The 24271-nt window shown below is 35.3% G+C and overlaps 1 protein-coding gene across 5 annotated transcripts in view; it reads left to right on the top strand.

The window, feature by feature from the left end:
* Positions 1 to 641: 641 nt before the first annotated feature.
* hppy (MAP4K3-like protein hppy) overlaps positions 642 to 24271 on the top strand; it is a 47981-nt gene continuing 24351 nt past the window's right edge. For 4 of the 5 annotated variants that reach the window (XM_089711869.1, XM_089711868.1, XM_089711867.1 and 1 more), the window contains exons 1-7: positions 642 to 883; positions 19142 to 19345; positions 20470 to 20576; positions 21360 to 21498; positions 22442 to 22514; positions 22733 to 22923; positions 23763 to 23873. In XM_089711869.1, coding sequence (XP_089567995.1) covers positions 773 to 883; positions 19142 to 19345; positions 20470 to 20576; positions 21360 to 21498; positions 22442 to 22514; positions 22733 to 22923; positions 23763 to 23873 — 936 coding nt within the window. In that variant the 5' untranslated portion in view covers positions 642 to 772. The other variant, XM_089711870.1, reaches the window with a different exon arrangement.

The following is a 24271-nucleotide window of genomic DNA, read 5'->3' as shown; positions in this document are numbered from 1 at the left end:
AACAGGTACATTCTAGGGAAGCACGCTCCATCTTAGGCCACATCTCAGCTTACCATCAGGCGAGATCGTGGCCAAGTGCTCCCCTATCGCAGCATAAAAAAAAAAAAAAGATAATTAGAAATCTTAACTCAATACATTAGTATTTACCTATTGTTTTTATTTTGTTGTAGAAAAATGCCATTTTTATGTTGAAGTCATTCATTTTTCAATTCCCGAATTCTTCCCTCAGTAAAAGAAACTTGCATTGATGAGTACTTTCACCTCCTTTATTAAAAAACTTGATCTTTATAATTTTTTACGATAACATTAAATTCACAAGTGGAGTCAGGGCAACTAACTAGAGTTTTAAAATATTGATGTCTGGAGTGGACACTGGGAGCTATAGTTCCCACCTTTCCAAACTTTTTACAAGAGAGAACAGATGACGGGATATATACTTCCCACCGAAAAAAGGGTACTTCCCCCCCACTAACCCCTTTTTTGTGTGTATTTTTGAAATCTACGACCTTTTTTGTTAGCTCCTCCACAGGCTTGCGTTTGAATAAGGGTTAACTTATTTTGAACTAGTAACACTAAACAGATATCAGACGTGACATTCATTATTTTTTGTCTACATTTTTTATTTTTTCGTGATCTATCAAACGTCAGAACTGTGGGAGATGTCGAGTTTGTGTTGTAAAAATAATTAATTTGTCGACGTTTTTGTCTAACAATTATGTGAATAATGAGATGAAAGTGTAAATAAATGTTTTATTAGTGTTCGCTAGTGATTATGGCGCATAGTGGTGGTGTTTTAAGTTCAGATATATCACGGAGAAATCCTCAAGACGAATATGAGCTCATACAGAGGATCGGTTCGGGCACTTACGGAGATGTCTACAAGGTAGGGGCTTTCTAACTCTTTATTTTTTTCGTCATCGCGGCGTTTACAAAGCTATAACACCAGTATCACGGTGAATCATGACATTCATACATAAATCGTAACGGGTCTCGGGTCACATTCTGCATACGTTATTAATTGGTCAGCCAAAAATGATGGCACGATACTGAATACGAAAATCGTGCGAGTTTCATGAAAAAAAAAAAAGAAATATTGCACGCATTTACGTCCTTGGACACTAAATTGGTTAATTGACTGAAACATCCCACTTTGAACAGTGCAATTGCTTTCAACACGTTACAAAGAGTCGTAATTATGCCAATATTTATATTGTGAAACATAAATAATTTGTAAAAGCGTAGTTGTATATAAATGTATACAAACAATAATCTTTGAAACATTATTATTTTAATGAAACATTTTCCCATTAATCCATTGGTATATCAAACAAGTGACATATCTATGTTCTTTTTGTATTTATCTTCTCACATGATAAGTATTTGATTAAATATATTATATCAAAGGAGACATATTTTTATTCTTATGTAATTGTATCTAGCCAATTTTTAATGTATGATATGAAAATCGAAAGAAAATTAGAAAATAATCAACACAGATCAAGAAATATATTATTTACTTTACATTTTTACTCAAACTCAAACATTTATTCATTCAATAATTAGACTTCTTCTAGAAGCACTTTTGAAACTTCATTACATATTTTTACATTTACCACAAATTCGGAAAGCAGTATCTACGGAGAAGAACCGGCAAGAAACTCCATAGTTGCTCTTTTAAATCATGTCAGTTTTACAATTTAATTTTACAAATTACATATGTAACATTATATATTATAATAATTATAATAAATACTATTTTACAAGATTTATCAATATAAATAAAACATTACCCTAGATAACATCTATAATTAAATTCAAAGTGGGCTACAGAAACTATTATTATCACAACATAAATGATTTGATTAAAAAAGTGGAGCATTTCCTATTTCTTAATCAAACTAAATAATTATTATGTTCATTCACTATTATGCATATCCTTTGTATTGTAAAAATGAATAGCCAAATGTGTTGCTAAGCGTAAAACTGAAGGACTCGACTAATTCAGCAATATTTTTTTAAAATTTGTTAATGCACAATGGAGGTTCCTATGACAAGATGTTGCAAAATCCGTAAAATTAAAAATTAAAATGTAATATTGACGTGATTTAAAAAGAGCAATTATGGCAAGTTTCTTGCCGGTTCTTCTCCATAGATAGGTACTGCTTCTGAATCGGTTGTATATTTATCAATTATGAATTCAAGGCACATTTTTATTATAGGTATTATTTGTACTTTATTTTAGTAAGTTATTTATCAACGAACAAAACAAAGATTATAGATTTATTGTACAATTTTTTTGTAACCGGATAATTTGGTACATATATACATATACAATAAAAAATAATAATTAAGGTGACGTCACATGTGTGTGAAACAGTACATGTAATATTTTCAATTAAACCAACTTTTACTTGCTTATTAGATCTATTAGTAAGACGTTATTATATAGTTACATGTCACATGATAAATTTTTTTTTTTTTTTTTTTTAAATCTCCTCTAAACCTGCAATCTGCCTTATTAAGCATTAAGCTGGTGGTTAAAAGTTTTAATGTTGGCATGCATGGCAAACGCCCAGTGGCGTCTCCATATAATATTTTCTATGATCATGGTGAGTCTGATTCTACGGTTGAAGGAGGTCTTGTGGAGCTCTCCGTTTTATGCGCTTAAAAGTGCGAGTGGGCTCCATCATGTTCCAGACAAGTATGTTGGGGTGATTTTTTATACGGCTTTTATATGTCTTAAGTTTCTTGAGAATTTCCTCTTTAACAGTTGGAATAAACAAGTCACGGTGAAGATGACAATTGCTAATGAACCACGGAGCTCGAGATATGATACGAAGTATTTTTGACTGGAAACGTTGTATAATTTCCAGATTAGAGTGAGCTGCAGTACCCCAAAGTTCAACTCCATATGACCAAATTGGTTTGAGGATAGACTTGTACAAAAGAAGTTTGTTGTTCAGTGAAAGGCCAGAGTTACGCGCCAAGAGCCAGTACAATTTGCGAAACTGTACACTAAGAGCTTTCCTTTTTGTGAATATATGTTTCTTCCATGTAAGACGTCTGTCCAAGTATATACCCAAGTAACGCACATCTTCTGACTGGGGAATTGTTATTCCGTTAAGTTGAACGGGTGGACAAGTATCGCGTCTGAGGGTAAATGTCACTTGCACCGACTTCGTTTCGTTGGCTTTTATTCTCCAGTCTTTCAGCCACACTGAGACATCATTTAAGCTTTGCTGTAACATTTTCGAGGCAGATACAGGATCCTCATGCATTGCGATGAGAGCAGTATCGTCAGCAAATGTCCCAACGAGAACATCTTCTTTAGTCGGTAAGTCATAAGTGTATATTAGATATAATACAGGACCCATTACGCTGCCCTGCGGAACACCAGCCTTAATTTCGTAGAGATTTGTTCTGTCGTCTCCATGCTTAACATAGAAGTGTCGTTGTTGAAGATATGACTTAATGATTAGGTAGAAGTTTATAGGTAAAGCTTGGAATATTTTATAAAGAAGGCCCTCATGCCATACACGATCGAATGCCTGCGAAATGTCCAAAAAAGCTGCTGAACAATATTTTTTGTGTTCGTATGCGTTATTAATCATCTCGACCAAACGATGGACTTGTTCAATCGTGCCGTGACCTTTGCGGAAGCCAAATTGATGGGTCGGTATTAAATCAGATTTGGCTAGCAGTGGAGCCAGGCGTTTCAGAATGAGAATTTCCAAGATCTTTGAGGCAACAGGTAGTAGACTTATGGGGCGGTAGGAGGAAACGTTTTCTGGAGCCTTTCCTGGTTTGGGAATAAGTATGATTTCAGCCACTTTCCACTGAGAAGGTATGTATTCTCTTCGCAGTATAGCGTTATATATAGCAGTTAGTAAGTCAATGGCTACGGAAGGAAGTTCCTTCATGGCTTTAGTTGTTATTAAGTCATAACCAGGAGCTTTGTTCAAGCTAAGATTATTGATTGTGGAACGAACTTCACTTGCCGTGAACTTTTTTATGGGAGGTGAAAGCTGATGCGGTGTCGATAGAGCTTCTGTTACTTCAGATATCTTGCTAGAGCCGTCAGCAGAGTTCGGCGTGAACACTCGCGAAAGATGCTGAGCAAACAAGATTGATTTTTCAGCGTCACTTTTGGCCCACGTGCCATCATCCCGTCGAAGTGGTGATTGGAAAGATATTGGGCTTTTTAAAGATTTAGTTGTCTTCCACAAAGAGTAATCTGTTGCAGAGGTGGCATCTAGGCTGTGCAAGCGATTTTCTATTTCTATGTTCCTGATGTCTTCTAGAGTGTTCTTAACTTTCTTCGCTAGTTTGTTAAATTTTTTCTTATCTTCTGGATGTCTAGAGGTATGCCACTGTTTTCTTGCCTGTCTCTTTTTAAGTATTAGTTCGGTTGCTATTTGTGGATACATGGGTATGATCTTAATATCTCTGTGTTTGGGCGTAGCTTTCCAGGCAGCAGTTTGAATGCAATTGTTAAAACTCTCAACAGCTGTGGTTATATCGTCATCTGATTTCAAGGGTATATGTTTATCTATTGTGCTGACTATAATTTCTCGAAAGTATTCCCAGTTAGTTCTTCGAGAATGAATCCTGCAAGGTTTTGTTACTTCCACAGGCTCATTATACAGTACGGCTATGACAGGTGTGTGATCAGACGATAGTTCGTATGTAGATTTGCAATGTAGGGAAGAGATGGGAAGACCTTTCGTTACGAAAAAATCAACCAGGTCAGGATTCTTCTTTGGATCGGAAGGCCAATATGTCGGTTTTCCAGTAGATGTAACGCATAGGTTAAGTTGCTCGACAGCTTTCTTTAGTTCCCGACCCTTCGTAGTAGTGGTTCTTGCGCCCCAGTCAGTATGTTTGGCGTTATAGTCCCCCGCTGCAATGAATCTATTGCCGAGTTGATTGAAGAAAGACATATATTGCTCAGCTTTTAGGTTGTGCTTTGGGGGTATGTAAAGCGCTGAGACCAGTATTGGGCCACTTGCACTCTCAATAGAGATGGTAGTGGCTTGAATTTCATTAGTGCTTATTGGATTGTGGACGTAGTGTTTGACATTGTCCCTGACCAGTATTGCAGAACCTGCATGAGCTCCGCCATCAGGGTGGTTAGTGTGATACAATTTGTACCTTGGCACTTGGAAGTGGGATTTGACGGTAAAATGCGTTTCAGAAATAAGCATAAAATCAATTTGATGAGTTTGCAAAAAATATATTAGTTCTTGAGTATGATTTGACAGCCCATTTGCATTCCACAAGCCGAGGATTATGGGTTTAAATACACTTAGTTGCGGGGGGGCACGGTGGGCCGCCTGCCTCCCGCCTGAATAAAATCCTCGCAACTGCCTTGATTTGTCGTTTGCGATCGCCAGTCGGATATTACACTTAGCAAAAGGCTTGTCATGTTGTTCAATTGTTGCATCATTTGTTTAAGCATATCCAAGAGTTCTTTAATGTCATTATTGGTTTCATTGGACTTTCCAGTTTGTTGGGTTTGAGATTTAGGCAGATTAGGATCCTGTAGCGGAGGAGTGTGAGTTGCAACTGTTACATGCTGAGGTTTGTAAAGCCTTTGGTTTTGTGGTTTCTTATTTAGACCGTAGCGAACGACGTCAGCATATGGCTGAATTGGATGTTGGACTTGATTAGAAGTAGGGATGTTCAGATCTTGTTGAGGAGCTCTGACTCGAAGAGCAGGGTATTTCTTTTTCTGAAGCTCCTTGAAGACAGAGCAGCCTTTATAGTTCGCAGGGTGATTTCCATCGCATAAAGCGCATTTGACGTCATCCGATCGATCTTCACGCGCACATGTGGACGATGCATGATTTCCGGCGCATTTAATGCATCTTGGACAACGACGACAATAGGCTTTTGTGTGTCCGTAATCAAGACAATTGGCACACTGAGGTATAGTCCGTTTTGGTTTTGGTGGTTCAAACTTTACGCGACAATATAGCAGGTTTTTAATTTTATAAATATCTTTATTATTTGAGCTAGGTTGGAGTTCGACTACAAACATATGCAACGGGGTTTTGGTCAATGCTTGTTTGATATTCCAGATATTAGTGGTGATGTGCCCCAGCTTTGCCAATGCTTCTTTAATATCATCAGTATCAGTCGATGGATGTATGTTCTTAAGTATGACTTTAAAGTTCCGTTCTTGTTTGGGTTTGTAAGTAAAATATTCTGTGCCCTTAGCATCTAGTTCATTGACAATGATCCTGTACGCGTCTGTTGTTGCTGGTTGAATTTTTACCTGATCCTTGGGTAATACTTTAATTTCAAAAAGATCTTTCACGGTTTCGTCCAGCAATTTTATTAAGGGACGAATATTATTAACTTTGTCGATGAATATAGGTGGAGGTTTTGGTATCCTTTCTGTTGGCTGGGGTTGATGGTCCTCTTTTTCTACATCGTTATCGAGCATAGAGAAGGAATTGTGTGTGGGTGTCGGCTGGCTTAGCCAGTATGTGCTGATTTTAGACTGTTTTTGGCTTCTATCTGCTTCAGGACTATTTCTTTGTCTCTTGCGATTTTGAATTTCAGTCCACTTAGAATTATCCGGGTTTTCATTGTCGTTAGTTTTGGCTGTAATGTTTTGGCTGCAATCAGTGAGGGATTGCGATCTAGGTCTATTGAAGAGACTAGGGTGAAAAATTTGTTGTGTAAGCCTTTTTTGATTGGTTTGGGTTAGGATAGATGATTGATTAGACGATTCCATTTTAGTTCCCACGAGTAGGGCAAATATACAGGTCACACAACCGGGTTACTCCCATTCCGGTCATGAAGGCTCACTTCAACTTAATTTTTTTTTATTATTTTTTTTATTTTTTTTTTTTATATTTATTATTCTTAGAAATATTTTTAAAAGTTAATGAAATTTATCTTCTATTATTATTAATTTAAATAGTGGCAACACAGAGAATATTGTCTATGGATTGTCATAACATGTCAATGTCATGTCATTTTCACTTGACAATAAAAATGTTAGGTGTAATATTGAGGGTAGTCTGTAGATTGCAAACAGTTAAAAGTGTCACTATAAAGTTTTAGCACTAGTTTTTTTTTAAGAAAAACACAACACTTTCACTGGATAACAATCACACATGTACTTCAGGTTGTCTTTTCCACTTTTTTCACTTTTTAACGACATAAGCTAGAATATTTCCCGTAGTAACGATTTTATATTCACGAGAGTATGTTTTCATGGTTATGACAGTTGTGACGATAAATAATATAAATTAAGTAGCATTTACCTCAGTGGTCACGGCTCGGCCAAGCGTTAAGTTTATGATTCACAAAACATTGACTCATTGCGTTCAGTGTTCGTAATTATAGTTTTGGTATCTTGCAATAGGTTAGCTGTTAATTGTATTGGTTGAGAACGGAGAAATTTGTACGGTTTAGCATATCTTTTGTGTTAACAGGTGATATCATTTATTCTAGTTAGACTTGGAAATTGTGTTGATTTATGTGTGGATATAGCTTTAATATCTTTCAGTATATTTTCTCTCACTCTGTCTATTATTTATTATCTCTTGTCAATATTATTTACGATTCAATTTTGGATTATTAAAGGGGAGCTTTGGTCGTCTATTTACTTAAATTTTTGATCATTAACAAAGGGAAACTTAGGTTGTCTTTCTACTTCAAAAAAAGTGAGTTTTCAGCAATATATTTTAAATTATTATTTAAATTAGAGTTATCAAACATGTATTTTATAAAATCACTCAGTAACTTCTTTGACAAATCAAAAAACTTTGTTTGAATAAGAATTTGTAACAACTAGGTTGTCCGAGGTAACTAGTATTATTTAAAAAATAACTATTTAATTTTGCTCTCATAATCTTAATCCCATTATTCAAATCCTATACAACTAACCAATCTACTTCCCATGACATCGAAACAAAACAAAATTCAATTCTAGAACAGCTTGAAATATATTTCTAACACATTCTTCATTCGGCTAATAGACTTCCTATACAAAAATGTACATACTAAATGTATCAATAATTGCGTCATATGATTATATTTATGTGTAATCGATCAATTGTCTCGCCGTGGGAAAAATATGAGAGGAAGCTGTAATCAGTAATAGGTATAACTTGTGCCTTGTTTATTGATAACTAGCTGCGCTCCGCGGTTTCACCCGCGTGGCTGCGCTCCTGTTGGTCTTAGCGTGATGATATATAGCCTTTCTCGATGAATGGGTTATCTAACACCAAAAGAATTTTTCAAATCGAACCAGTAGTTTCTGAGATTAACGCGTTAAAACAAATAAACAAACTCTTCAGCTTCAGGAATGTATTGATTTTCAGGATGCAGTATGTATATTATTTAAAAAATAAAATAAATTGAAATTCCATGATTAAATTATATAGCTTTATAAGTTTTACGGCAATGTATAGTCGTAAATAGTGTAGGTACTGTTGAATGATGAAGTAACTAATTTTTCTGCACATATTCAGTATTATTTTCACTAAAGTAACTAGTAATTATCCTATGAAGTAGGTAACGATAAGTTGCACTGATATTCAATTGTATCTTCTTTGCAAAACGCGAACTTCTTGTACCTACATAGACAATTTCTTTCGTCCAACAAATCTGAACTGTCTGAACAAATTTTTAGCTATATTTTGAATCAAGTAAACATGAACTGCTCTATCATCTTGAAATCACGTAAAAATATTTGTTTTATTTGGGTGAGTGTCGCGGCACGAACCGTTCCGTACGTTTAGGCAAACGTACTTCCTGATTTTTTATCGCAACCTTCGAGGGTGGGTGACTCTGTAGACTGTAACTGAATATGGCGGATAAATAACGTGCTCTTGTTATTTAAATGACTTGGTATGTACATGTGATGATATAACGTTAATTGTTTATTGGAAAATGTATTTAAAATAGAAAATGGGACGTTTGGTAGGCCGTAGGAATAAAGAATATGTAATCGCAATTTGCTAAGTTCGACATTTGGAAAATAGTGCAAAAAGTTGGAAAGAGCGTCAGGCATGATTATTTTTGTATCCTCTAGTGTTGTTTTTATAGGAACAAGTTTTAGGCCATAATATCACAATAAAAAGTGAGTCGTCCAATCTCGCTTAGATGATATGAATTATGCATTTATAAGCTAATAAGAAATGCAATAAATCTAGAATAGTGTGATCAATTAAAATTGTTGTTCGTACGAACCGGTGCGACATGCTAGACGGTCATCGAACCTGCACCCTCGGCTTGTGCGACTAGACTGGATGTTGCCGGAGATGAGCAATGTCTAACTTATATTATAAATACGATGTGAGAATGGATGTATGTTTGATGCTCTTTCATGAAAGAACTGCTGGACGGATTGGATGAAAATTTGCAGTTCTATAGGTTATCAGAATAACTGCACGAGCTACAGAAATATCTACTTATTTGATTTTGCGGGTGAAAACGCGCGTTGCAGCTCTATCTTCATAATTTCTTAATACATACAATACACGGTAAATACCTGTGTTAGGAGTTAGGACGATTCAAAAGTGCTTCTAGAAGAAGTCTAATTGAATAAGTCGTCAATGTTTCAGTTTGAGTACATAATATTGTATCTGTCTGTTCGCGATAAACACTGCAAAAACTATTGCACCGATTTTCATTATCTTTTCACCTGCGGATAGCGTTGTTCTCGAGGATGGTTTTATTATACTTATTACATACTACTTTTTTGAGTTTTGAGATAACGCGGATGAAGCATCGGGCATTAAGCTAGTTGTAATGTCATTTTTGTATCGGATAGCCAATTTATCGAGGTAGGCTATAAATTCACGGTAACAGCAATAATTTTTGCTTAAAGGAGAAAAAATATTATTTTTTATGGCAGACGAAGTAACTTGTGACAGCTGATGTACTTATGTAATGAAATGTAACTGCTCTCTGTATACGGAAAATATAGTCCTCAGTACCTTTATTTGATTCTATAGTAAAACAATATTCTTCTAATATGTATTTAAAATTTTCGTGTCGCGGTGTTCGAAGTGAAACTCCTCCGAAACGGCTTGACAGATTCTCATGAAATTTTGTTGCAAATCAGATAGGTCAGAGAATCGGACTACATCCATTTTTCATATCTCTAAGTGATAAGAGTAAGGCAGAACAACGTTTGCCGGTACAGCTAGTAATAAACTTACATTTTCGTCTGTTGATTCTTGGCGATTATCTCAGAAACGGCTTAGCCTTTTTGAGATTAGCTCGGATCATCCTCTTAAGTATTATTTGAACTAAATTTAGCGCGAACCGGTTGCCAGTTAAGGAAGTTATAGTAATAATAATAAATTGATCGAGATCAATGGATCCGAATTATTAATAGCCTGCTTATTTGATACGTTTCATTCGATTTGTCTATCTGTATGATTTTTAGGGTTCCGTAGCCAAAATGGCAAAAACGGAACCCTTATAGTTTCGTCATGTCCGTCTGTCCGTCTGTCCGTCTGTCCGTCTGTCACAGCCGATTTACTCGGAAACTATAAGTACTACAGTGATGAAATTTGATGGGAATATGTGTTGTATGAACCGCTACAAAAATATGACACTAAATAGTAAAAAAAAGAATTGGGGGTGGGGCCCCCCATACATGTAACTGAGGGATGAAATTTTTTTTTTCGATGTACATACCCGTGTGGGGTATCAATGGAAAGGTCTTTTAAAATGATATAAAGTTTTCTAAAAAACATTTTTCTTAAAGTGAACGGTTTTTGAGATATCAGCTCTCAAAGTCGTAAAAAGTATGTCCCCCCCCCTCTATTTTTATAACTACGGGGTATAAAATTCTAAAAAAAATAGAGGTGATGCATGCTAATTAACTCTTTCAACGATTTTTGGTTTGATCAAAGTATCTCTTATAGTTTTTGAGATAGGTTGATTTAACTGTAATTTATTATATTTGCTGCTACGGAACCCTTTGTGCGCGAGCCCGACTCGCACTTGGCCGGTTTTTTGTAGGATTTTTCGTTTATGGTAATAGCGTTATTAGTGTTTTATTTTACGCGATCTGGTAGGTTATTGTGTTTAAAATGTAGAGACAACCTAAGTATTTAAATTATTTCGATTCGTAAGATAATATTTTCGTTTTGCTTTCAAGTGTTGGTTTAATCAACAAAATTATTAAACTATAATATTATAATATATTGACTATAATATTTACGTGAAATATTTGAATTTCAAGATATATGTAGGTACTTAAGTAGAGTAGCATACAAATACTATAGAACCAACTACCAATACTAATATCCAATCCAACCCCGTTCCTACACATTATAAACTATCTCATCAAAACAACATCGAAAGGCCTATTTTTTCAATCATATTATAAAACACATGACGTCAGCGGAATGCAACAATAAAGACAAAACACTTGCTATGCGGTACACGCCTGGTGCGCACGTGTTGACATAAGTATGTACATAACTATGTATGTGTGTGTGTGTTGTATGTTTGTTTAGTTGAACATGCGGTTGGTGGTCTACGTAATTCTTTAGTGAAGAAAATGTGTCTCTGGCTATGTTTAATTTATTTTGTGACTAGATTTCCGCCCGCGGCTTCGCCCGCGTTTGCAAAGGAAAACCCGCATAGTTCCCGTTCCCGTGGGATTTCCGGGATAAAAACTATCCTATGTGTTAATCCAAGTTACCCTCTATATGTGTGCTAAATTTCATTGTAATCGGTTCAGTAGTTTTTACGTGAAAGAGTAACAAACATCCATACATCCATACATCCATACAAACTTTCACATTTATAATATTAATAGGAAATAGGATGACAATAGATATCCTTATCACTAAGCCTAAGGTATGGGTGTGACTAGGGAATCCAATCCCGCAAACGCGGGATCCCGCTAATGCGGGATCCCGCAACTTTTTTGCGGGATCAAAAATGCGGGATTACTCATGCGGGATCCCGCACATTCGCGGGATTGAAAAAAAGTAAGAAAAATAGGCTCAGACGATGATCTGAACTATTATCGGACGGAACGGAACGTAATCAATGTCAGTTCCAGTAGGTACTCTATGACTGGGGATTCCCCTACGGCGCACGGGGATTTAACTTTGCGCGTACTGAATGGGTGGCAGAGTCTAGAGCTGCTGTGCGTGTACCCACTCGAGATAATTCAACTGATATTGACACTTTTTGAATGTGGAGGGAATAGGGGGAAGTATTTGGAAGCTGTTTATACTTATGTAAAGTCAATTCCGCCTACAAGTGTGGAAGCCGAGCGTGCTTTTTCCGCCGCTGGTTATTTATGCAACAACATAAGATCAAATCTAAAAGATGAAACGTTAGATACTTTATCATTTCTTCGAAAGTATTTTCAGAAAAAAAATAAGCTGATTTAAAATGCCTCTAAAACCAATGAATATGTTCTATTTCAAATAAAAATCTAAATATGAAACGTTAAATATTGTGAATATTGTATTGTCTTAAACATCATCATTATATTTAATTTATAATATAAGTGATAACTTTGCTTCATGTTGATAAGAATAATCATAAAAAAAATATTTGTGTGTATTTTCTTTCTTTAAATTACATGAAACAAAAATAATAATAATTAAATCAATCCCGCAAATCCCGCGGGATCCGCGGGATTGATGATCTTAAACCCGCAGGCTTGCGGGATCGCGATTTTGATGCGGGATTGGATTCTCTAGGTGTGACATATCTAGATCACTACCGATCGTCACCTGCTGAGTATACACTAAATTCAATTGGAATCGCTCAAGCTGTTACTTATTTTATCGGCTGTTCAATGAATAGCCTAGCCTCTTAATTAAACTGCGCCGATCAACTAAAGCTGTTCGTTAATCATTCACCAGTTTTGACATAATCGAGTAACATACTAACATACACGATTAAAATAATTTCTCACATTAATAAGATTCTATAAAGATTTATGACTATAGTTGCGTAGGTGGTTAGCCGATTCGAGGCAGGGTACGCAGGTTCGATGCCCATGCAAGGTCACATACAAAATAGTGAAAGCCTACACTTATTAGTTATTAGTTAGTAGTTATATATAGGTATTATATTATATGTATTATTAGGTGACTAATGTTCGTTTAACGAGAGAAGGGTGACTGGGTTTTTGTGTGTGTGAATCATTCGGTTTTGCTTGTGTAAAAAAGAATAAGGGAACAGTTTATTTAGAGCTGTCTATTGTTATGTGTTTATATTGAAGTTAGACCGTAGGTATGGGATAATAATTCTAGTTACAATAAGGGCCGATTTTTCAATGCTTGGATAAAACTTATTCGTCGAATAATTTATAAAACTACCATTTTAAAAACGTGTTCTAATTGCCCGTATTTGACAGTTTACGTGACATTTTAATATTATCGTGTAATACTTTATTGGACAGATAAGTTTTATCCAAGCATTGAAAAATCGGCCCTAAGTGTGTTTAATAAGTATGAAACTGAGGGCGCTATGATAGAATATATAAGCAAAATCGTATTGAGTAAATCAGGATTCTGCCTAGATATGAATATGAATAAAAAAATGCACATTATTTCGAATCGATATCTCTAATTTCTGAAGAAACGCAATCGACGTAGAGACAAACTTATAAAAATATGCAGTGAAACATAAACCTCATCATTTATTATTGAAGTCGACTAAAGAAATTATTTTGCCTTGATAATCTTCATCAAAATACATAATAAATAAGACCACTTACTTTGAGAAAAAAAACGAAGCGCGCGTGAATCTCTATGGCATTTTCAATTTTCATAAAACTAACGAGAGAGGCTTGTAGAAAATAATATATTTTATCGTCGGGGTGTCGTCGCAATATTCAGATTAAAGAGTCGTTGAGTTAACGCAGTCTGCACGGTGTTAGGGCGCTTCACACGGCACTGCGTAACGCAGCGGTAGCGTTTTTTATTGATTGTATGGGAGATTAGTAGTTTGTATGGTATGCTAATAATAACTCGTATAGATTCAAGATAAATTCAATAAAAGTGTACCTCACTATGAAAATGGCAGATCCGTCTTTTAAACGTAGATGAATGAGAAAATCAGCTGCATTTATGACTTAATTAATAAAAAAAAAACACAACAATGAAATGAGATTGAAATGATTCAGATTTATTAAGTAAAATTTAATGCAATGCAACTCCTGTAAAATATATATACTAGTAGCTAAAGCGTAATGATAAGGTACACGTATGTCGTTTCAGGTGTATTAAAGAAACTTGCATTTTAGTTAGAAACATTTCAGACTTCTCAATTTTTAATTTCAATATTTGTAATGTTTGTGTGAAATGCCTTTATAGACAAACGTCGCGGCTATAGACTCGCCGTGCCGTCGCTTCAGAGGGTGCGTCAATAAATTCAATTCTATAGTGATATGCGAATTCGTGTGGAAGGGTGGAAATTATATTAAGCTATTGCATAGCTTCTATCGCGGGCCTTGAGCGCGGGGACCGAATCCAGAAATTCCGTAACGAAAAAACCTCACGCTCGTCACTCCGACGGACACGGAGGTGTGGCTTGAAGGCATAGCATGCAATAGCTTTACCGCGGCAGTCCCCGAGTGCCACACGTCTTTTTATAATAGTTTCTACATGTGACTTTGCTCAAAGATATCATGTTAAACAAGTGTGTATTCACACAGATCGTAGAAGCAAGTGTTACAATAGATTTAGAAGCTATACGTTTGTAGTAGTTCTCTGGGAGGGGTTTTAATCATAGACGAAATAGGCGTAGATGTACTGAATTTTTCCACTCTGTAGGTTGTAAGGGTCCAGAATTGAGTGTTTGTTATCATAGTTGCAGACGTAGTTATGTATAGTTATGTAGAAAAAAAGATACAATATAATCTGTAATTTCTAATTAGTCTTGGAAGACGCGAAAGCAGAAAGTTTCCCAATTTTTTATTGGCTTTGCCATTTTTTATCATCGAACTGCACACACAATTAATCCAAACCAAATACCAACCATAACAATATCAAGATAATTATTATTATTATACTACAATAAAGAGGAACGACCCTCTAATGAGTAAATGCTACTCAACTGCTGAGTAAGCCGTCTGGCTTGGTATTAGGGAAATAATAATCACCGGTGACACATTGGAAGGGTTATAGTACCTAAGACTGTAGAGTTTATAAGAAAGTATCTTAGAAAATAAAGACTTCAAACCTTTTCATTGTGTTATGTTTCGAAGACTATGGCGAAGGTGTGAGGGTAGTCAGAAATCTCTACTAATATTATAAAGCTGAAGAGTTTGTTTGTTTGTTTGAACGCGCTAATCTCGGTAAATACTGGTCCGATTTGAAAAATTCTTTCGGTGTTAGATAGCTCATTTATCGGGGAAGGCTATAGGCTATATATCATCACGCTACGACCAACAGGAGAGGAGCCACGGGGGTGAAACCGCGCGGAGCAGCTAGTAAAATAATATTGCGTGAAATTGAATACAAGATCAGCAAGCTATTTCACAGAGATGCTACGAGTAATAGTCCTGTAGTATTTGTTACAGACTAACTAGAGTCGCCTCCCCAGTTTTACATACAATTGAATCAATATGCCATTAATATCAATGTTTACCACATACTTGCATAATATATATCTATTAAGAGATGAACGGCTGCCCACCTATTTGGCTGCGTGTTGTTTTTTTTACTAAGCGAAACGATTCTCGAATATACGCAAAAATGTGTTGAAAATTCACACATTTAATCTCATTTTATGCCTATTTAGACCCGTGAAAACGTTTATTTATTAAAATAAATAAACAAACTAATATGTGACTTATGTTTTGTAACCTAAATTCTAACTAATTATTATCGGTCAATTAAAGCTAGCCATTTGAAAACAAACAAATGAATGTAGTCTTTATGTACTAGTTAATAAGTTCTAAAATTCTGTAAGAAAACTTCGCGTGTGTGGTACATGTAATGCGAACTGGCTCCAGTGAAATATAATAATATATTCATTGTGATTAAAAATTCAAGATTGTGAAACACGAAAGAACTGCTACTTGGTAAAATTAAATTGTTGTTAATTGTTTTAATTTTAAAGCCAACCGCAAACCGCAACATTCAGAAATACCCGACTTAACTGAAAACTCTATATTTGACTCTATGCTATATGTACGTATACAGTTTAAAAATCTTAAGAAGATTATCCGAATTTAAGTGTTTTTATTTTTTTATCACAAAATAAAGTACTCGTAGTAAATTCTTTAAAATCTCTGTTAACAAGCGGACACGGGCGATGAATCTATAGCAATACAATATGATCCCTATAATAAAACTGAAGAAATAAATAAATAAATAAATATTATAGGACATTATTACACAAATCGACCTAGTCCCACAGTAAGCTCAATTAAGGCTTGTGTTGTGGGTACTAGGCGACGATAAATATAATATTTAATAAATACATATATAGATAATAACACCCAGACCCAAGAACAAATAAATGAGTTCATCACACAAATATTTGCCCTGACCGGGGATCGAACCCGGGACCGTCGGCTCAGTAGGCAGTTACTTTACCACTGCGCCAACCGCGTCGTCAAAAAAAAAATGTTTGGTAGAACGCGCAAACCTCAGTAATCGCTGGTTATAATTGAAAATGTCTTTTGGTGTTGGATACTCCGTTTATCGGAGAAAACGACAGGCTAATATAATCACGCTACGACCAATAGGAGCGGAGCAGCAATGAAAAATGTTGTAAAAGCGGGAATTTTTTATATTCCTCTCGAGAGCAGACGAAGTTACAGGGGTCAGCAAGTTAATTATATTTGTAAGTGACCTCGACAATGCCACTTCCATTCTAAAGTGCTCTTGCTGCAGTCACTGTAATCCCCTCAAAGCTACCTAGTGTTTAAAGTGTAGATTTAGATGACTAGTCTAAGTAGTTAGTACTCGCTGTGCGGGTTGGTTATACTTATATGGATCGTATATAATTAAAACTAGCAAGGGCTGTAACTGTAAGCTCTTTGCTTGGAAAATAAAGTCCAAATAATGCTGGAAAGATACATTTTTCCAAAGCACACACAATGCTTGTTTAAACAGAACAAATAGTCAAGTATAAAACATCTGAGGCATGTCTACTTAGGGCCGATTTTTCAATGCTTGGATAAAACTTATTCGTGGAATAATGTATAAAACTACCATTTTAAAAACGTATTCTAATTGCCCGTATTTGGCAGTTTACGTGACATTTAAATATTATCGTGTATACTTTATGTGTACTTTACGTGTAATACTTTATTGGACGGATAAGTTTTATCCAAGCATTGAAAAATCGATCCTAAATGTTCATCAACACTTTTTGACCACATAGTTAACATAATTCTACAATTATCACTTTCTCTATATTTACTCTGGAGTTTTGTTCTTATCACATGGTTCTCTTATCGTGATAAGAGTAATCTAAGTCTGACCATCGGATTTGCGAAGGCCAAGCTATCACGACTTGCTACTTGAATTTGGCCTTCTTCTATAGATATATTTATAGAATACAGGGCAACAATATGGCCCAGGATAATAGTTAGGCTATGCTGGTCGTCTTTTGTAATCTTATCGTGCACCATATTATAACGATTATTTGGGTCATCTTCGTTAAAGCGATCAGTATAAATAGATCCCAGTTAGGAGAGTGGATAATAGAAAAGATAGACCTTCGTTGGTTGGTGGTTGTAGAACTCTGCGACCTTGTCATATTGATACCTATATGCTATAACACACCCTCTTGCCCTGAAGCTTATAGCTCAGATAAACTGAAGGATTTGTAGTGACATGTCTATTATTAACTTTACAATAAGGTTTATGACATCAAAACAATGCCATGATGAACTGAACATGATGTTTTCCATGTTCGTGATAATTGTTAACAAATTAGATTTCTATGAAAGTAAATGTTCCCATTTAAATTTACTCAAGTTCTTCTGCTCTGTTTTTGTTGTTTCCATATTATAATTGTTGAATAGCAATGCGCTATTTATTCTCTCGTTGTTTTCAAAACATTTGCACTTGTCGTGCGAGCGTTTGAATGTGGGTCACCTGTTTAAATTAATATTGGCATCATTAACGAAGCGCATTACAAAACCACAAATCCGTAGAGTATCTACGCAGTGGCGAGGGGATATCAAGTAAATTGGAGTGCCAGCGTGCCCGGGGTCAGAGACCGGAGTCAATTAGATTTGCGAGGCACCGATGAATAACGGTTATGATATGGGTTCATTAGTTACCTAGTTTGTTGTGGTTTTTTGCGAGTGTAGAGGATAGCAGGATAATGGCTTCGTAGTTAAGGATGTTTTATAGGATAGTATGAAAGATTTCGTGACTTTCAGAGGAAGATTTTACGTTAAATGTACGTATGTTTTACGTATAATAACTAAGTCGAGATCGAGTCGATTATATTAAGTTGAAAATGAAAACAAATAATCCATATCTTATCCTCACATAAACGCCACGCTTTTTAAAGAATTTTTCCATAAGCTTAGCTTGGATATATTTGACGACATTAAAATAAGCCATACGCTTTAGGTGAAAGATTCATCGTCTTCTAGGAAGTCTCTTAAAAAATAAATAAATTCAAGATTCTATGTAATTCTGTAAATTTTTATAACTTTACCAATATATCGAGCCAACCCAGCACTTCCGATCGACGCACGGAGCGTTAAATTCGTTCCATATACCCTAAATCTGTAACGTTTCCGAATGGTCGCGGCGCTGGTCGTGCGTGCATAATGGTCCGGTCGACAGAATTGTGACCTAGATTCCTGGGGATAGGGGTTGATCATTGAATCAATAATAAAGTCGTTTATTCAACCAGCTTTTCGCCAGCTTAGTAAGGAAATTCCCATAAAAATGAGAAGTATATAGCCTATAACAGTCTCTAGTTTCCCGACTATCTCCATACGAAATCATATCTATACTAGTTTTTAATATTATAAAGCTGAAGAGTTTGCTTGTTTGAGCGCGCTAATCTCAGGATCTACTGGTCCGATTTGAAAAATTCTTTCGGTGTTACATAGCCTATTTATAGAGGAAAGCTATAGGCTATATATCATCACGCTTAGACCAACAGCTAGTCAACCAATATGTTTATTCACACTGTCTTCGCAAATTTCCAGGCGAAACGCATCAACGGCAGCTCCGAGCTTGCCGCCATCAAGGTGATAAAGCTCGAGCCGGGTGATGACTTCGCTATCATCCAGCAAGAGATACTGATGATGAAGGACTGCAGGCACCCGAATATCGTTGCGTACTACGGCTCGTACCTGCGACGGGATAAGCTTTGGATCTCTATGGAGTACTGCGGTGGTGGTAGCTTGCAGGTGAGATATGAACAACTCTAACAATTTATTCTGATGATGATTAAATGTAGGCACCTCAACATTAGATATTGAGATATGACCAGCTCTAGAAATATACATATGGTAGATTTCACCAAGAAGAAAAAAATACATATAAATAAATAATCGAAACAGAAGGAACTATTTCCTTCATAGCACCATTAAATGATAAAAAATATACCCATTTCTATAGTGAACTAGCGGTCCGCCCCGGCTTCGCCCGTGGTACATATTTCGCAATAAAAGGTAGCCTATGTCCTTTCTCGGGTATCAAAATATCTCCATACCAAATTTCATGCAAATTGGTTCAGTAGTTTAGGCGTGATTGAGTAACAGACAGACAGACAGAGTTACTTTCGCATTTATAATATTAGTAAGGATTAAAGTAAGACGTATGTAGTGTGATGTATGACAGTATGATAAATAAGATAGTTAGAAAGACTTAAGATGTTTCTGGCTTAGCTTGCATGCAGATAGATTAGCGCAAGTAATAAAGTAAAGCCTACTTTACCGGATAAAAGCGGTAACTACTTAGGATATACATAGGATATATTATAATACTAGATTTCCGTCCGCGTTTTCAAAGAAAAACCCGCATAGTTCCCGATCCCGTGGGATTTCCGGGATAAAAACTATCCTATGTGTTAATCCAAGTTACCCTCTATATGTGTGCTAAATTTCATTGTAATCGGTTCAGTAGTATTTGCGTGAAAGAGTAACAAACACACACACACACACATCCTCACAAACTTTCGCATTTTTAATATTAGTAAGACATGTAACAATGAAGGTAACAATTGTATTCGGGCTGACCTTCAAAACATTATTAGAGTATGTCAAAAATAAGAGAAATGGTTACCTCTTTGATGAGCTATAGCAAGAGCATTCTTTCGTGATATTTTAGTGTAAACGAAAACTCGTATTCAGTGTTAGAACATTGCAAATAATCTTTTCGAACGCACTAATAACAACGAAATAATGCTCTACGCCTGTTTACACTAAACGAATTTGACATAGTGGGGTTAGAATGAGCATTCGCTCGTTTGATGTTAATGCACGGTTAGAGAATCAGTAAACATTTTTAACAGTAACATTCTACTTTCCAGGACATTTACCATGTGACCGGGCCGTTAACAGAATTACAAATTGCATATATGTGCCGAGAGACGCTCACTGGACTATCGTATCTACACAGTATGGGCAAAATGCACAGGTAATATTTTTTTGTAGTAGTTTATTATTCATACGTGAATATGGAATAATCGTTTTTACTCAAAAACAAGTTTTTACTCAACAATTTACTCAATTTGACTTCTTCTAGAAGCACTTATGAATCGTCATAACATAGTTTAATCATTTACCACCGATTCGGAAGGCAAAGAATGGAGAAGAACTGGCAATAAACTCCGTACTTGCTCTTTTAAAATCATGTAAATATTGCATTTTAATTTTACATAATATTACATATACACTAAAACCTTCCATGAGTATCTGTTATAGCTTTCCGCCTGCGGCTTCGCCCGCGTTTTCAAAGAAAAACCCGCATAGTTCGCGTTCCCGTGGGATTTCCTGGATAAAACCTAGCCTATATTACTCGTGGATAATGTAGCTTTCGAATGGTGAAAGAATTTTTAAAATCGGTCTAGTAGTTTATGAGCCTATTCATTACAATCAAACAAACAAACAAAGTTTTCCTCTTTATAATATTATTAGTGTAGAAAACCTCTATCTATTAAAAAAAGAACATATAAAAATGCGTTGCGTAGATTTAAAAATCTAAGCATACATAGACAGGGACAGACTACTAGCGACTTTGTTTTATTCTATGTACTGATAAAAATGAGCGAGTGTGCCGAGCACACGTGTCAGAAGTGCAACTTCTTTGGCAAAATCGTCGCCTTACTCTATGACGTGACGGTATTGCCATTACGCGACCTACTCTCAACGCGCCTAAAGAAGAAAAATATATATTAATTAATGAATTAATTATTCACAGGGATATAAAAGGTGCGAACATTTTACTGACGGAGTGTGGTGACGTGAAATTGGCAGATTTCGGTGTGTCTGCGCAAATAACTGCAACAATAAATAAACGGAAATCCTTCATTGGCACGCCGTATTGGATGGCGCCTGAGGTGAGTTGCATCAAAATTGATGCAGCCATTTGAGAGATGTGAAAAGTTTAAGTCGTAGAGGGGAATGTTTATGCGCGGAAATAGCTGGTCTGTATGACATTGATATGTACGATTGAAAAATTTGTACAATTATGAGGGATGACAACAGATAATTTCAAGCCCAAAAATAAAGTGACACAAAATAACTTTTTTTTCTGTTATTTCATATTTTTTATGAATGGGTATTTTCCATAGCACAGTATTTTTTTTTTCATCAATATATGTCTGATTAGATGACACTATTTTTGGTCATCTAGTATTGCACGCCTCATAAGCGAAGCGTTGAGGTGGGTACTACTGTCACTTCGCGCAAAACATCTGATTTTTCAAACTTAAAATGTCTTTATGTATCATACATTGCACTTGTAAGATAATACATACACACACATATTAAGAAAAAACACTATTTTTAACGTTCATGATATTTTTGATGTCATTTTTGTTATTTAAACTAGTTAAAAAACAGTTTAAAAAAGTTCTGTCTTGGACGTCCGTGTGTCTGTATGTGCGGATCCTTTTTCTTGTTAACACGATAGCGACCGAAATACTTTACTAATCGAGTCTTTTTTTTTCTCTTACGCTTGAGTATGCTCAGGAATAGAACCCTTTCATTTTTCAGGGTCTGATTCGATGTGGTTTAATTGTTATTAAATAAACAAAAATAATAATTAATAAATATTTATTAAAAAAAAATTATGAGGCGTGCACTTTTGGATTTTCCAAATTATTTTTATTCTATTTTAGATATCTACCTTCAAAAAGTTTATTTTACAATACATTGTAAAGTTTTATACAAAGCTCTTAATATATTCTCTTTTTCTTTTCTTCTGTATGTGTGTGTTAAATAATATTTTTTTATTGTATTGTATTGTATTGTATTGTATATTTCAATATTAAATTGCAGGTAGCGGCGGTCGAGAGGAAAGGGGGTTACAACCAACTCTGTGATATATGGGCTTGCGGGATTACTGCTATTGGTATGTATTTTATGTACTAATATTACAAAAAAATTGTAATAATTTCAAGTTAAAGAAAAATAATTAGAATATGTTGTTATGCCTGTTCTGTGTAATAAAATCAACAACTACTTTGATACATAATTTTGCGACAATTATTAACAGAGAACCTAATTCATAATTCTATATACGATAATGTTTTTCTCTAAATAAATTATAATTATTAATATTATTCACAGAATTAGCGGAACTCCAACCGCCCATGTTCGAATTACACCCGATGCGTGTACTCTTCCTTATGTCCAAATCGGGATTCAAACCCCCGCAACTGAAAGAGAGGGAGCGATGGTCGCAACTGTTTCACGCGTTCCTTAAACTTGCACTGACTAAAAACCCTAAAAAACGACCCACCGCTGATAAGTTACTGCAGGTATGTATTTGAAAAAAAATTGAGGGTAGATAAATATAATTTATGTAAGGAAAGTCAGAAAATGTCGATGGTGTATAATTAACTGCTGGTATGTATTTTCAACAAAATATTATTGTTTAAAAAAGATGAGGGTAGGCATAAAAAATATTGAGGGTACATAGAAATTGTAGTGTGTGTATTTGAAAAAAAAAATTTGTTGTTTATGCGGATGTTTTTTAATATAAAACACTCGATGCGTGTGCTATTCCTGATGTCCAAATCGGGATTCAAACCCCCGCAACTTAAACAGAGGGAACGATGGTCGCAATTGTTTCACGCGTTCCTTAAACTCGTACTGACTAAAAACCCTAAAAAACGACCCACGGCTGATAAATTGTTGCAGGTATGTGTTTATTTGAAAAAAAAATGAGGGTAGATAGTAGGCTATGTGGTATATGGGTAGTTTGATAAATTATGCGAAACACTAAGAAAAGATCTAAAATATTTTTAGCAATATGTAAATATAAATAATTGAGGGTAGTTAGAGTTTGTAAGTTATATGGATCATTTGATATAAGTATTATAAAAACTGTAAGAAAAGGCTGAAGTAACTATAGGTTTATATTAAATCGTATTTTCTGCCACAATGTTAATATTTAAGGTTTTAAACATAATGAGAGGAGTTTTTTTTGGGGACTTTGAAGATATTAAAAATTATAATTTTTAGGGTAAAAAATACAAAAAATTACAATAATAGAATAACATAAGATAACAATCGAATTACAACTGACAATAATTATAGAATTTGAACTTTAAAACACTACACTGCTTTCTACAAATATTTTTAATATATTTTTCAGCACGCATTCTTTCAACAAGACAACATGAGTAAGCGGCTTGCTATAGAACTATTGCAGAAATATTCGAACCCGCCGAGCCACTGCAATAGTCAAGAGTTGGACGAAGACGGGGTATGTGCTTGTGTTTATATGTTTTATTTATATAACTGTCCTGGGTTCGATTCCCGGTGGAGACGAAGAAAAAAAAAATGTCTCAGTCTGGTAGGACACAGAAGGCTGATCACCTACTTGTCGCTAAAGAAAATCGATCAGTGAAACAGATGTATAAAAAATGCATCTGCCCCTTACCCCACTTGGGGACACGGGACTTCACTTTTAATAATAGCAAAAAATATTTATAAAAAACCATACATAATATAGCATGTTACTATGAACATAATAGTAGGAGAGAGATGTGTTAAAAATAAATAAAATATGGCTCACGCCCAGTCTTAAAGGGCTATTTACTAACTTACGTGTGCGTACGAGAACTACATATAAATATATGTACGTTAGTATGTTTGAATCTT

Source organism: Colias philodice, chromosome 27, assembly GCF_061535455.1.
Source record: "Colias philodice isolate Cphi_HAF_F1 chromosome 27, ilColPhil1 Martin Lab GWU primary, whole genome shotgun sequence".
Classification (NCBI taxonomy): Eukaryota; Metazoa; Arthropoda; class Insecta; order Lepidoptera; family Pieridae; genus Colias; species Colias philodice.
This window is presented reverse-complemented; position numbering and strand designations above follow the sequence as displayed.